This window comes from Coregonus clupeaformis, chromosome 26, assembly GCF_020615455.1.
Source record: "Coregonus clupeaformis isolate EN_2021a chromosome 26, ASM2061545v1, whole genome shotgun sequence".
Lineage (NCBI taxonomy): Eukaryota > Metazoa > Chordata > Actinopteri > Salmoniformes > Salmonidae > Coregonus > Coregonus clupeaformis.
The window spans coordinates 30,550,724-30,565,623 of NC_059217.1; the positions used below are offsets into that span (position 1 = coordinate 30,550,724).

Here is a 14,900-nt window from a genome sequence, read left to right on the forward strand (position 1 = left end):
GTTTTGATGTCTTCACTATTATTCTACTATGTAGAAAATAGTAAAAAATAAAGAAAAACACTTGAATGAGTAGGTGTGTCCAAACTTTTGACTGGTACTGTGTGTAATGATCACGTTATTTAATCAGCATCTTGATTTGCCACATATTTCAGGTGGATATAGGAGAAATGCTAATTAACAGGGATGTAAACAAATTTGTGCACAACATTTGAGAGAAAAAACTTCAATGCGTATGGAACATTTCGGGGATATTTTAGCTCATGACACATGGGACCAACACTTTACATGTAGCGTTTATATTTTCGTTCAGTGTAGAATGTCGGTGAATCCAACACGATCCAACACAAACGACTTTACTGTAGACATTGAATGTTTGTTACCCAGCTACAGTACACCTCCTATCGGCAGAAATCGGTAACTACAGCAAATAATATGATGTTCATTGCCATCTGCTGGTTGCACGTGCTGTCGATGAGGAAATGGTCAACATGTTATGAATGGATCAGTATTCTGTGTTTCACTTTGCTGGACATGTGATTCGTATTATTCAAACATCTTTGGTATTACTAGCTAAGGTTTAATTGCATGCGTACTGACGTGGATATAGGCATATGAGAAGAAGATGTACCGATAGTGGTTACAGTAACAGTTATCTAGCTAGAGAGATAGCTAGCTAGTTGCAGACAGTCGTGTCAGTCGCGCCCGGCTTCAGAGATCCTTCCCCGGTGACTGCAAGCTGGAAAGGGCGTGGATGCGGTGAGGCCCACAGGTACAACAACAAGGTAGGAGGCAAAATAAGCTTTACATAAAGCATATTTTAACCGTAAGGTGTACTTCTGGATTCATACAACAGTTTTCAATGGTTTTCAGTAAAGTGTCATTTTAACACTGTCACAGAAAATAGTAGAAACTCAAGGTTAGGGCTATTTTGTATCCTTGGGGCGTCCCTACCCTAAACCTAACTTTAACCCCTACCCTAACCTTAACTACTAACCTTAACCCTTAAAGGTCCCGCACAGTCATCCAATTTCCTAAGTAAAACTAGCCTTTGAATGACCAACACATCACCCATAATATCTTTACACTATTAAAATGCTCCGAATTTTAGAAATTGTATATTTTCTCGCATCTTTAACTATCAGGAAGCCTGAAAGAACAGGCTGAGTGGGCGGGGAGCTTATATTCATGATCTCACATTGACTGACAGTTTTTTGAATTGCCCATTTGGACTTTGTGTAACAGTGTTGCTTCCGTCCCTCTCCTCGCCCCTACCTGGGCCCTTGCAGAGCAAAGGAAACAACTACTTCAAGGTCTCAGAGCGAGTGACGTCACCGATTGAAATGCTACTAGCGCGCACAGCTAACTAGCTAGCCATTTCACACCGGTTACACTTGCCAGGTAACAAGGTAAACAATGGGCCACATGTAATTGATGACAAGGTAAACAATGTAATCCCGAGCCTAATCAGTATGACTCAATGCATTTTCTCTGAAAAATGCTCTCATGGTCAACAGAGCTGATCATGGACTGTTGGATATCAGACAAACGGCAGCAATTATGTACTTACACTGAACAAAAATATAAACGCAACATGCAGGACAGCGGAGTCACTCACCACCTTCCGGAGACATTTGAAACCCCACCTCTTTAAGGAATACCTGGGATAGGATAAAGTAATCCATACCATAACCCCACCGCCACCATGGGGCACTGTGTTCACAACGTTGACATCAGCAAACCGCTCGCCCACAAGATGCCATACATGCTGTCTGCCATCAGTCCGGTACAGTTGAAACCGGGATTTATCCGTGAAGAGCACACTTCTGCAGCTTGCCAGTGGCCATCGAAGGTGTGCATATGCCAACTGTAGTCGGTTATGACGCCGAACTGAGGTCAGGTCAAGACCCTGGTGAGGACGACGACCACGCAAATGAGCTTCCCTGAGACGTTTCTGACAGTTTGTTCAGAAATTCATTGGTTGTGCAAACCCAGTTTCATCAGCTGTCTGGTTGCTGGTCTCAGACGATCCCGCAGGTGAGAAAGCCGGATGTGGAGGTCCTGGGCTGGCGTGGTTACACATGGTCTGCGGTTGTGAGGCTGGTTGGACGTACTGCCACATTTTCTAAAACAATGTTAGAAGTGGCACATAGTAGAGAAATGGACATTAAATTATCTGGCAACAGCTCTGGTGGACATTCCTACAGTCAGCATGCCAATTGCACGCTCCCTCAACTTGAGACATCTGTGGCATTGTGTTGTGTGACAAAACTGCACATTTTAGAGTGGCCTTCTATTGTCCCCAGCACAAGGTGCACCTGTGTAATGATCATGCTGTTTTAATCAGCTTCATGATATGCCACAGTTGTCAGGTGGATGAATTATCTCGGCAAAGGAGAAATGTTCACTAACACGGATGTAAACATATTTGTGCACAACATTTGAGAGTAATAAGCTTTTTGTGCATATGGAACATTTCTGGGAGCTCATGAAACATGGGACCAACACTTTACATGTAGCGTTTATATTTTTGTTCAGTGAAATTACAGAATACAGTTGACTGATAGACTTCTTCACAATAATTTCTAAAGCCGGAGTCACCTTAGAAGCTTAGACATAAGGGAATGTACATGAAAACAATTAGTGTACTGGACAATATATTGGTGCCTCTGCATTAGCTTTATAAATTATAATATGTTCAGAATTGTATGTAGTGAGCAGACATTTATTTGATCATTTACAATAGGCCAGCATAGCCAAAATATTGATCAACATGAACATAAAGGTGAAAATAATGGTGAGACATCATTTGACATAAAATACTTGTATTAGAGCCATAAGCCTTATATAGTGTCACGAATTCTGCCGAGACTGCTCCTCCTCCTTGCTCGGGCAGGCTTCGGCGTTCGTCGTCCCCGGAGTACTAGCTGCCACCGTTGAATGTTCTCGATGTTTGTTTGGTTTTGTCTTATTTGTACACCTGTTTCTATTTAGTGTTCATTATGTCCCCTATAAGTTTCTCGTTTTGTTTGTGGGTTTTGTGTGTAATTGTCCGCCTGTCTGGTGTTGTCAGTTTGGTTTTCCTTGGTCGGACTTTATGGTTACGCATAGTTTGCGTGTACGTTTTACCTCCTGTGTCGAGGTCTTTATTTTTGTATTGAGTGTTTGTTTTCAGTCCAGTAAAGTCGTTTTGACTGAGCCTCTGTTTCCTGCGCCTGACTCCCACCACACATCGACATCAGCCGTTTGATATATAGGCACCCGGTCTCCCTAAAGTGTTTAGTACCTATTGATTCGTACAATTTGTAACACACATCTCCTGTCCGAATGCTTGAAAAAAACAATACAAAGTAACAAACTGTGATATCATATCACAGCATTTCCCAAACTCAGTCCTGGGGACCCCAAAGGGTGCACGTTTTAGTTTTTGCCCTAGCACTACACAGCTGATTCAAATAATCAACTCACCATCAAGCTTTGATGATTTGTATCAGCTGTGTAGTGCAAGGCAAAATCCAAAACGTGCACCCCTTGGGGTCCCCAGGACTGAGTTTGGGAAACGCTGTCATATCATGTAAAAGTTAATTACTTCAAATCATCAAATCAAATTGTATTCTTCAGCAACAGGTGTAGACTAACAGTGAAATGCTTACTAACGGGCCCTTCCCAACAATGCAGAGAGAAAGAAAATAGAGAAATAATAGAAAAGTAGAACACGTAATAATAAATGCAAAATGAGTAACAATAACTTGGCTATATACACGGGGTACCAGTACTGAGTCGATGTTTAGGGGTACAAGATAATTGAGGTAGATATGTACATATAACTAGGAATAAAGTGACAGATAATAAACAGTAGCAGCAGCATATGTGATGAGAAAAAAAAGGGTCAATGCAGATAGTCCGGGTAACTATTTGGTTAACTATTTAACTAAATTTTTAGCCGTTTTATGGCTTCGGGGTAGAATGGGGGCGTACTCAGCCATCCGTTTCCTATAGTCTACGATCAGCTCCTTTGTCTTGTTGATGTTCAGGGAGAGGTTGTTGTTCTGGCACCACACTGCCAGGTCTCTGACCTCCTTCCTATTGGCTGTCTCATCGTCGTCGGTGATCAGGCCTACCGCCATTGTGTCATCCACAAACTTAATGATGGTGTTGTGCGCGGCCACGCAGTCGTGAGTGAACAGGGAGTACAGGAGGGGACTAAGCACACACCCCCGAGGGGGCCCCGTGTTGAGGGTCAGCGTGGCAGATGTGTTGTTGCCTACCCTCACCACCTGGGGATGGCCCGTCAGGAAGTCCAGGATCCAGTTGAAGAGGGAGGTGTTCAGTCCCAGGGTCCTTCGCTTAGTGATAAGCTTGGAGGGCACTATGGTGTTGAACGCTGAGCTGTAGTCAATGAATAGCATTCTCACATAGGTGTTCCTCTTGTCCAGGTGGGGGGTGTGGAGTGCAATGCAATTGAGATTGCATAATCTTTGGATCTGTTGGGGCGGTATGAGAATTGGAGTGGGTCCAGGGTGTCTGGGATAATGGTGTTGGTGTTAGCCATGACCAGCCTTTCAAAGCATTTCATGGCTACAGATGTGAGTGCTACGGGGCGATAGTCATTTAGGCAGGTTACCATGGTGTTCTTGGGCACAGGGACTCTGGTGATCTGCTTGAAACGTAGGTATTATAGACTGGGTCAGGGAGAAGTTGAAAATGTCAGTGAAGACACTTACCAGCTAGTCAGCGCATGCTCTGAGTACACGTCATGAAATTTACCAGACATCCATATGCATTGGGTGTGTAACGCATTAGAGCGTCCACCCACGGTGCTCAAAATCACATTTAGATTATTGTAATTCATTTTAACAGAATAGAAATTAGCCTGTAAAGTAGAACGATGTTCTTATACCAACATGGCAGGTTTTATTGAAAATCAAAACATTGCTAGTTGTCTTCATCCCTGCTATAAGTCATAAATTAATATCATAAAAAATAAAAAAACGTTTAGCCTAGAACAGTGGTTCCCAAACATTTTATAGTCCCGTACCCCTTCAAACATTAAACCTCCAGCTGCGCACCCCCTCTAGCACCAGGGTCAGCGCACATCATTGTAAGCCTGCCACACACACACTATACGATACATTTATTAAACATAAGAATGAGTGTGAGTTTTTGTCCCAACCCGGCTCGTGGGAAGTGACAAAGAGCTCTTATAGGACCAGGGCACAAATAATAATATAATAAAAATCAATAATTTTGCTCTTTATTTAGCCATCTTACATATAAAAACCTTATTTGTTCATCAAAAATGGTGATTAACTAACCACAGGTTAATGAGAAGGGTGTGTTTGAAAGGATGTACATAACTCTGCAATGTTGGGTTGTATTGGAGAGAGCCTCAGTCTTAAATCATTTTCCACACACTGTCTGTGCCTGTATTTAGTTTTCATGCTAGCGAGGGCAGAGAATCCGCTCTCACATAGGTACGTGGTTGCAAAGGGCGTCAGTGTCTTAACAGCACGATTTGCCAAGGCAGGATACTCTGACCGCAGCCCTTGGCAGCAAGAGCCTCTCGGTGGATGCTGCAGTGTACCCAAGTGGCGTCGGGAGCAACTGCTTGCACGCGCGTTACCACTCCACTATGTCTCCCTGTCATGGCTTTTGCGCCATCAGTACAGATACCAACACATCTTGACCACCAAAGTCCATTTGATGTCACAAAGCTGTCCAGTACTTTAAAAATATCATCTCCTGTTGTCCTGGTTTCCAGTGGTTTGCAGAAGAGGATGTCTTCCTTAATTGACCCCCGTAATTGTAACGGACATATACCAGGAGCTGTGCCAGGCCCGCCACATCTGTTTACTCATCCAGCTGTAACGCATAGAATTCACTGGCTTGTATGCGAAGCAGTAATTGTTTCAAAACATCTCCTGCCATGTCACTGATGCGTCGTGAAACAGTGTTGTTTGATGAAAGCATTGTCTGTATCGTTTTTGGGCCTTTTCCCCCAGCATTGTCCCAGCCATATCCGCGGCAGCAGGAAGAATTAAGTCCTCCACAATAGTATGGGGCTTGCCTGTCCTAGCCACTCGGTAGCTCACAATATAAGACGCTTCTAGCCCCTTCTTATTAATGGTATCTGTTGCTTTTATACATGTCTTACTACTCAAAAGACGTGTTAATTCTCGCTCAAAAAACTCCTGTGGCTTATTTTTCAAATTGGCATGTTTATCGTTTCTAAATGTCTGCGCAAGAGTGAAGGTTTCATCAAGTTGTGAGATAGTACTTTTGCACATTTAACACACTGTGGCTGAGGAAAGACACTACTCCCAATATAAGTGCACCCCAAATCAATATAATTCTCATCATATTTGCACCTCTTCGATGGTCCAACGTCCCTGTCTGTTGTTCGGTGCTTTCCCGGGTAACGGGGCAGTAGCTCTTTGGCTGCATCAGATTCACAACTGTCAGTGTCCATGCTAGCTGGGCTAGCAACAAATGTAGAATTACTGATGCTAGCATTGGATGTGCTCGTGGAAGCAGAACAACTTGTGTCGTCGACAGGTGCAGGTGTAGTACTGCTGGTAATAGCAGTACTACCAGTAGAGCTGGTATGTGTCTCTATGGGCCTTCCTTTTTTTTAACCATTTATCAATTTTCAAGCAAACGGAATGAGCAGCAGCTACGTTTGGCTACAAACAGACCGTTAGTGGAATTCCCGCGAGAGAGTAACGGTTAATGTGATTGGATGTTAATTTTTTGACCAGGTTACCTGTATTTTACATTGTGTTGTTATTTCGCTGAACACTAGATGGTTTTATTTTATTTTTGGCAGTGAAACGAGGCTACTCGGGTGAGAAAAATTGCTGTTTGAAAATGTGAATCACATTTTTATTTGGCGTACCCCCGACGGCATTGCGCGTACCCCAGTTTGGGAATAGCCGGCCTAGAAGAACATGTCGCCTACACAGTAATAAAACGCAACTTCAAAATATTATATTTCTATAATATAATTTGCGAACAACCTGTCCTATAGGCTAGTTCTGTGAAAATGTGTATTCATAAATAACAAAACAGCTTTTTTCTAATACAATCTAGGCCTCTAATTTAATTTAGCCTAGGCATGAACATTTTAATTAGACCTAATAAATAATAAACCATGGCTGTCTACGAACACCAGGGCTAGATGGGATCTGGCTTTTGTCAAATTAACGTCAGATTTGACTTTTCGTAGCACGTTAGGAGAATTAACGTAGCAGGTTAGGAGAATTCGGTTAGGGTTAGCTAAAATGCCAAAAATATATACTTTTGACGTTAATTTGACAAAAGCTGGATCCCGTCTAGCCATCACCGGGCTCAAAGTGAGACGCTGTTGTTGGGAAGTCAAAACTGTCCAACTCATGGGGGCAGCTTGCGTGCGCATCAGCCTCGTTACTTTGTCCTCAAGAATGCGCTTCTTGAGGCCGTCTTTACCCTGTTTTGGAGAAAGAATCTCCTCTCGGCGGGCACACTGGAAACAGGGATAATCAACACAATCTTCGCCAATTTTGCCCAGTCGGGGGGTATACTTAGCTGAAGTCCCTTATGAGGACCTTGCATCTTTTGCGTGAGTAAAAATAGAAACACACACACACAGACACTAATTTCCAAGCATCTTGAAGATTTATTAGCCTATGAAGTATATTTGCCTTTGAAGTTGGACCACAGCGACTGGTATTTCCATCAATGAATAAAAATGATTATTTTGAAATTGATTTTTTTTTGTTTGGGGGGTACAATTTGGCCGGCAACAATTGTATTTATCGGCATGTACATTTTTTTTATCGGACAAAAGTCGCCATTTACCGGCTAACGGAAACCATGGTGTCCTGGTAGTTCTCTGGCCCTGCGGCCTTGTGAATGTTAACTTGTTTAAAGGTCTTACTCACATCGGCTATGGAGAGCCTGATCACACAGTCGTCCGGAACAGCTGGTGCTCTCATGCATGGTTCAGTGTTGCTTGCCTCGAAGCTAACATAGAAGGCATTTAGCTCGTTTGGTAGGCTCGCGTCACTGGGCAGCTCGCGGTTGGGTTTCCCTTTGTAATCTGCCTTTAGCTCAGTGAGGATGTTGCCCGTAATCCATGGCATCTGGTTGGGATATGTGTACGGTCACTGTGGGGACGACACCGTTGATGCACTGGTCAGATTTGCCAAATGGAGGGCGAGGGAGAGCTTTGTGTGCGTTTCTGAGTGTGGAGTAAAAGTGATCTAGAGGCTTTAGGAAATGCAACCAACTACAGAGATTGATGGGGAGGGGAGGGAAACGGGAGAGGAGGGGACCCATGTACCCCGCTTCAATCAAGCAGGCTTAAGTCACCCACTTTGCCTTAGTCACCCCCAAGATTGAAGCAGGAGACAAACCAAGCTATGGCCTCCTCCTTGTAAGGCCTCTCACACTGGGCAGACAGGGGTACTGGGATGGACAGTTAGCACAGCTTCCCCACATGGCGTTGGATCAAGGGTGACCTCGTTGAAGAGGAGATCCAGGAGCCTGTCTACGTAGCCTGTAATGTCTTTGAAAAGGAAATGGGTAGTGAATTACATTTCCTTTTATTGACTTCTGAGTTATGATGCTGTCAATTCGTTGACGTAGTGATATACTCATTCTACAATGTGTTTTCTGGTATTTTTGAAGTACTCAATTTGAAATATGCAATATTTGGTTGTTCACTTTTTGCAAAACTTTTCAATGTTTGTATTTTGAATTTTTGTGTGCCTGAAATGCTCAATTGATGCAGATTTGAATTGAATAACTATGTAAGCATCTGTAAAGACCTCATGGTTGAGGACATGGTTTTGAATTGGAATGGCAATTGAGCAGCATAATATATCCTAGTATGTGCCTTTAACTTGCCTTCTTTGTCTGAATAAAAGATTACCCAGTGAGCTATATGGCAGCAGAGAGGTGGAGATTTCCAGCTGGGATGCTACCAATGTGGGGCTGGCTCTTCCACTGTCTGAAAAATGAGCAGTCGCTGTAGGAACATTTCTGCTCCACAGACAAGTGGAGTGGCGCGGCGCAGTGGTCTAAGGCACTGCATCGCAGTGCTAGCTGTGCCACTAGAGATCCTGGTTCAAATCCAGGCTCTGTCGTAGCCGGCCGCGACCGGGAGACCCATGGGGCGGCGCACAATTGGCCCAGCGTCGTCCAGGTTAGGGGAGGGAATGGCCGGCAGGGATGTAGCTCAGTTGGTAGAGCATGGCGTTTGCAACGCCAGTGTTGTGGGTTCGCTTCCCACGGGGGGCAGTATGAAAAATAAAAATATAAAATAATGTATGCACTCACTAACTGTAAGTCGCTCTGGATAAGAGCGTCTGCTAAATGACTAAAATGTTAAATGTAAATGTAAGAATGTCCCCCTCACAAATCTTGTGACACTGCACATCCTTGTGCAGATGGGGCAGTCCTGGAAAAGTTTCAACAGGCAATCCTCATACACAATGGATTTTGGAATGTCCTGCATGGATTTTGGGGGTGATCTGTGGGGAATGAAAACACACACACACACAGCAATGATATTAGACGAGGAATTGAGGACACATGGATGGGAGTAAGTAATTATTTGATATCTAGTGAAGTGAGGTATAGAGACATTCAGAGCAGTGTCACAACCAGTCCCAATTCACTCCCTAACCCTTCCCCTTAGCCCTAACCCTGTACTGTTTGCTGATCTGTAAGGTGTAAACAATTTGATGGAAGCTCCACTAGTACCGGTACTTGTACGTAACCACACTATTCAAATCTGGAAACATTTAAGTGTAAGGGACAAGGGGGAGGGATTGGGAGGACAGCAGTAAATCCTTGGTAATGCCTGCCTCCTGAAGCCAAGCTATACCAGCTACAGTCATTTTTCATACTTGGGTCACCCAACGTTGAACTGGTTTCATCCAAATATTATCCAATTTGATGAAAAGCATGATTTTCACTGTTCGGGACCTTTAAACTTTCTGAGAACAGAAGTGAAAATTTTGCCTGTTCTGGGAACGTAAATATTTAGGTTGCAGGGAGGTTCTGAGAACATTTTACTCTGGTTCCCTGAAAGTTATTGAATTACCTTCAAATAGCCTATAATTTATCTTCTCAGAGCGTTAATAAAACCTCCCAGGAGAACTTTCTGGGAACAAGAGTAAAATGTTCTCAGAACCTTGCTGCAACCAAAACATTAAGAGGTGTTATAATGTTGTCTCATAATCTATATCACTTTTCAATGTAGATCATGTAGTATTTTGTCAGTGTTCTCTTATAATCTAGCTAACCTGCCATAGGATTCCATGGTAACGAAATTACGGTGAATCACATTAAAATGTATACGAAACAAAAAACATTGATTTCAAACTTTAACAAACCGTACAACTAACTCTATGCACAAGGACTACTTTGAACATTTTCCACTGAACATTTTCCAAAAACACATTTACAGGAAGAACTGTGGTGCAGATACAAAGTTTGTTAACAGAATACAATTGTGAGATTTTACCGTAATTCTGTTACTAAACTTTGCATCTGCACAGTTTTTCCAGTAAATGTTTTTATATTTTTGATTTACAGTGTAAATTGTTCAAAGTAGTCATTGTGCATAGAGTTGTATGGTTTGTTAAACTTTGAAATCAATGGTTTTTCTTTGGTATACATTTTAAAGTGAAAAATCGGAGTCTTAACGTAATTCCGTTATTGTGGAGTTGCCCTTAATGTTAAGAGTTAGGCTAAGTATCCTTAGCTATCTAAGCCTGCTATTGCCTGACAAAGTAAGTGTGCTGTGGTATTGATGTCATTTTCAGGAGACACTATCATTAAATTACCCTTCTTTAACACTCTGCTTTTCCAGGTGACAGTATGGCTGAGGACCCTCAGAGGAACTTCCGTTCTGCCTATTATGAGAAGGTGGGCTTCAGAGGGGTGGAAGAGAAGAAATCACTGGAGATATTACTGAAGGAGAACCCACTGGGTACGTACATTACAGTACTTCTACTGTTACAACAGCTACATCATTATTATTATCACTGCTGCTCTGCTTCTATCTCCAAGTCTGTTCATATGCGTTTTTGTGTTCCTTTGTCAGACGTGGAGAAGCTGAGCACTTTCAGTCAGAGATTCCCTCTACCCTCAATGTACAGGATCCATGTATGGAAAGTGCTGTTGGGTAAGTCTTTAACACAGACGACACACAGGCTTCAGACCATATTTCACATACCAGCACACCTCTCAGCCCATAGAAAACCCTATTTATCACCAGACACACATACACTAGACAGATCAATCGGACAGACCAACCCACTGCCTTGATTGCGTGACATACTGATGTGACCCACCCTGTGTCTATCTCTAGGTATCCTTCCTCCCCACAGTGACTCCCACTCCCTGGTGGGAGGGTACAGGCGGGAACAGTACCAGGATGTGTTGGAGGCCCTGGAGGTAATGAGGTTTGTCCACATGGCCACGCCCCAGACGCAGGTATACCTACGCATGTTCCAGCTGGAGAGCCAAGTGCTGCCCAGACGCTCTGATACCACACCCCCGGTAAGAGGAGAGAGAAGAAGAGACCTGGGGGGCGTTTTTTTTTTTTTTTTTTTAAAGGTCCAATACAGATGTTTTTATCTCTATCAAATCATTTATGGGTAACAATTAAGTACCTTACTGTGATTGTTTTCAATTAAAATGTTGAAAAAAATATATAAAAAAATAGCTTCGTAGCAAAGGGCAATTTCTCAAGCAAAAATGTTTCTAGGACTGTCTGAGTTGGGAGGGGAAAACTGAAAATTAGCTGTTATTGGCAGAGGTTTGGAACTCTCTTATTGGTCTATTAACTAATTTCCCATATGTTGATGTCATCATGGAAGGCCATAACCTAAACAGGCTGAAATTCCAGGCAGTATTTTCAATCAGCTCTTACACTAAAAGGGCATTATCATAATTTTCACAATTTCACAGGATTATTCCAACTTGTAGTGTGGAAGTATACAGTGCCCTCCGTAAGTATTGGGGAAGTGAAGCATTTTGGCTCTCTACTCCAAAGAGTTTGGATTTGAAATCAAACAAAGACTATGAGGTTACGCTTCAATTTGAGGGTATTTTCATCCATATTGGGTGAACCGTTTAAAAATTACATCACTTTTTGTACATTGTCCCCCCATTTTAGGGGAGCAAAAGTATTGGGACAAATTCACTTATGTGTGTATTAAAGTAGTAAAAAGTTAAGTAGTTGGACCCATATTCATAGCACACAATGACTATATGAAGCTTGTGACTCTACAAATGTGTTGGATGCATTTGCTGTTTCTTTTGATTGTGTTTCAGATGATTTTGTGCCCAATAGAAATGAATGGTAAATCATGTATTGTGTCATTTTGGAGTCACTTTTATTGTAAATAAGAATAGAGTATGTTTCTAAACACTTCTACATTAATGTGGATGCTACCATGATTACGGATAATCCTGAATGAATCGTGAATAATGATGAGTGATGAGTGAGAAAGTTACAGACGCAGAACTATCATACCCCCCCAAGAAATGCTAACCTCCCATGTTATTGTAATGGTGAGCATGTCTTGGGGGTATGATATTTGTGCGTCTGTAACTTTCTCACTCATCATTATTCACGATTCATTTAGGATGATCCGTAATCATGGTAGCATCCACATTCATGTAGAAGTGTTTAGAAACATATTCCATTCTTATTTACTATAAAAGTGACTCCAAAATGACACAATACATTATTTACCATTAATTAATATTGGGCACAAAATCATCTGCAACACAACCAAACCAAAGAGCAAATGCATCCAACAAATGTGTAGAGTCACAAGCTTCATATAGTCATTGCGTGCTATGAATATGGGACCAAATACTTTACTTTTTACTACTTTAATACACATAAGTGAATTTGTCCCAATACTTTTGCTCCACTAAAATGGTGGGACAATGTACAAAAAGTGTTGTAATTTCTAAACGCTTCCCCCAATGTGGATAAACATACCCTCAAATGAAAGCTGACGGTCTGCACTTTAACCTCCTAGTCATTGTTTGATTTCAAATCCAAACTCTTGGAGTATAGAGCCAAAATAACAAAAAATGCTTCACTGTCCCAATACTTATGGACGGCACTGTATATAAAACACAGGAAAATCACGTTTTTGACTGCACTGGGCCTTTAACTTGTGTTTTTATTAGTTTTTCTTTGCATATTTTAAAGTAAACAGAACGTAAACTGTTGGAGAGGGGAGAGAGATGAAAGGAAATCGGACCCTTGTTCTGAACGTGTAACTTACCTCTGCCAGTATCCCTACACATTGTAAATATGGTATTGGAACTGACCCTGTATGCAGCTTACTTACTTCTCGTGTTCTTCTTATTTTTATTTCTCGTGTGTTTTTGTTCTACCTTGTTATTTTTAGTACTACATTGATTACTGCATTGTTGGTTTAGAGCTTGCAAGAAAGGCATTTCATTGTACTTGTGCACGTGACATTAAAACTTGAAACTTGCCTGGTCCTACTCAGGAATTTGATTGAACTTATTCTTTGTTCTCGGTAGAATCCGTAGGTTAGGCTACTTATGTGTGAGACTGACTGGTGTGTCTCTGTTTCAGGACGAGGAGGATGAGGACTTCCTGTCCATAGCTAGAGCCATGGAGGAGATCGTAGAAGACTCTGTGGATTGTTATTGGCTGATCAAATGCTTTGTCAACCAATTCAACAATAAGTTTGGAGACTCCATTCCCCACCTGGTGAGTAGTGGATTGGAGGGTCGGGTAAGGGAATGAAAGGGGTGGTCTAGTGCTCATTGTTGTTGTCGATACTGCTACTGTTGTTATTGTTGTTGTGTTGATAGTCAAGTAACCAGCATAAAAATATACATGTAGCAGATGTGTACACTGCATCTATCTCTCAACACATCTAACCCCTTTCCCCCCTATCTGTGTCCGGTTGGTTTAGCCCAAGAGTCTGGAGCACTACCTGAGTGTGGAGGAGCCCCGGCTACTGAACCATCTGAAGAATACTGGGGCCCTCGCCATGCTTCCATACAGCCTGTGGTTCAGACGCTGCTTTGCTGGCTGCCTGCCAGAGTCTAGCCTGCAGAGGTTAGGCACACTGAGGCTTATTTCTCTCAACAACCCAGCCACACAGGCGTGAGAGGTGTAATCTTTGCATAAACAAACGACATTTGTTACATGAAGCACTTTGCTGTTCTGTGAGCGGTGTGGGTCTGGGACTTGGTTAGAGAAGTAATGTGCCATGTTAGCTATGAAGCTTTCAGGAAACTCATCACTGTTCTATTATGCTGGCATTCTGACTCATGTCATGTGTTCTGCGCTTTCAGGGTGTGGGATAAGGTGATCAGCGGGTCCTGTAAGATCCTGGTCTTCGTTGCCGTGGAGATCCTTCTCAGCTACAAGATCGTGGTGATGGGAACCAGCAGACCAGAGGGAGTGGTCAACATCCTGTGCAATGTGAGTGATGTCATCATCATAGGATGATCTGTTATTGGTCATAAATCATTTTGATTAGCTGCAGGTTTGAGACTTTTCTCCTTTGTCTACCAATCACATTGATTTGTTTTCTCCTCTACTACCAGATGCCCCAGGAGAACACTGATGCAATAGTGACTAAAGCCATTGACCTGTGGCACAAGTACTGTGGCACCCCCATGCACTCTGTATAGGATCCCAGATCTCCAGCCAGACCCTCTTGATGGGGTCATTGACATTGGGATACGCTTGGACTCAGATCAATCACATTTTATTTGTCAGATACTTCTTAAACAACAGGTGTAGACTAGCAGTGCAATGCTTACTTACTGGCCCTTCCCAACAATGCAGAGAGAAAGAGAATAGAGAAATAATATAAAAGTAATAATAAATACACAATGAGTAA

The 14,900-nt window shown here is 42.4% G+C and overlaps 1 protein-coding gene across 2 annotated transcripts; it reads left to right on the forward strand.

The window, feature by feature from the left end:
* Positions 1–457: 457 nt before the first annotated feature.
* tbc1d7 (TBC1 domain family, member 7) lies at positions 458–14,900 on the forward strand. Of its 2 annotated transcripts, none has more exons than XM_041849384.2 (8): positions 458–782; positions 10,856–10,975; positions 11,090–11,170; positions 11,357–11,547; positions 13,616–13,753; positions 13,962–14,107; positions 14,347–14,476; positions 14,602–14,900. In XM_041849384.2, exons 2-8 carry the CDS (start codon positions 10,864–10,866, stop codon positions 14,686–14,688), a joined length of 885 nt encoding a protein of 294 aa, XP_041705318.1. In that variant the 5' UTR covers positions 458–782; positions 10,856–10,863; the 3' UTR covers positions 14,689–14,900. The 2 variants fall into 2 exon arrangements, with proteins under 2 accessions (XP_041705318.1, XP_041705319.1); XM_041849385.2 differs by lacking the exon at positions 458–782 and adding an exon at positions 1,363–1,406.

What these genes read in the sequence shown, in the direction of transcription:
- tbc1d7 (XM_041849384.2), top strand. Translation starts at nt 10,864, where the DNA reads ATGGCTGAGGACCCTCAGAGGAACTTCCGTTCTGCCTATTATGAGAAG. An exon ending in GCTCTGATACCACACCCCCG is followed by an intron (nt 11,548 to 13,615) that starts GTAAGAGGAGAG and finishes TCTCTGTTTCAG; the next exon opens with GACGAGGAGGATGAGGACTT. An exon ending in GAGACTCCATTCCCCACCTG is followed by an intron (nt 13,754 to 13,961) that starts GTGAGTAGTGGA and finishes CGGTTGGTTTAG; the next exon opens with CCCAAGAGTCTGGAGCACTA.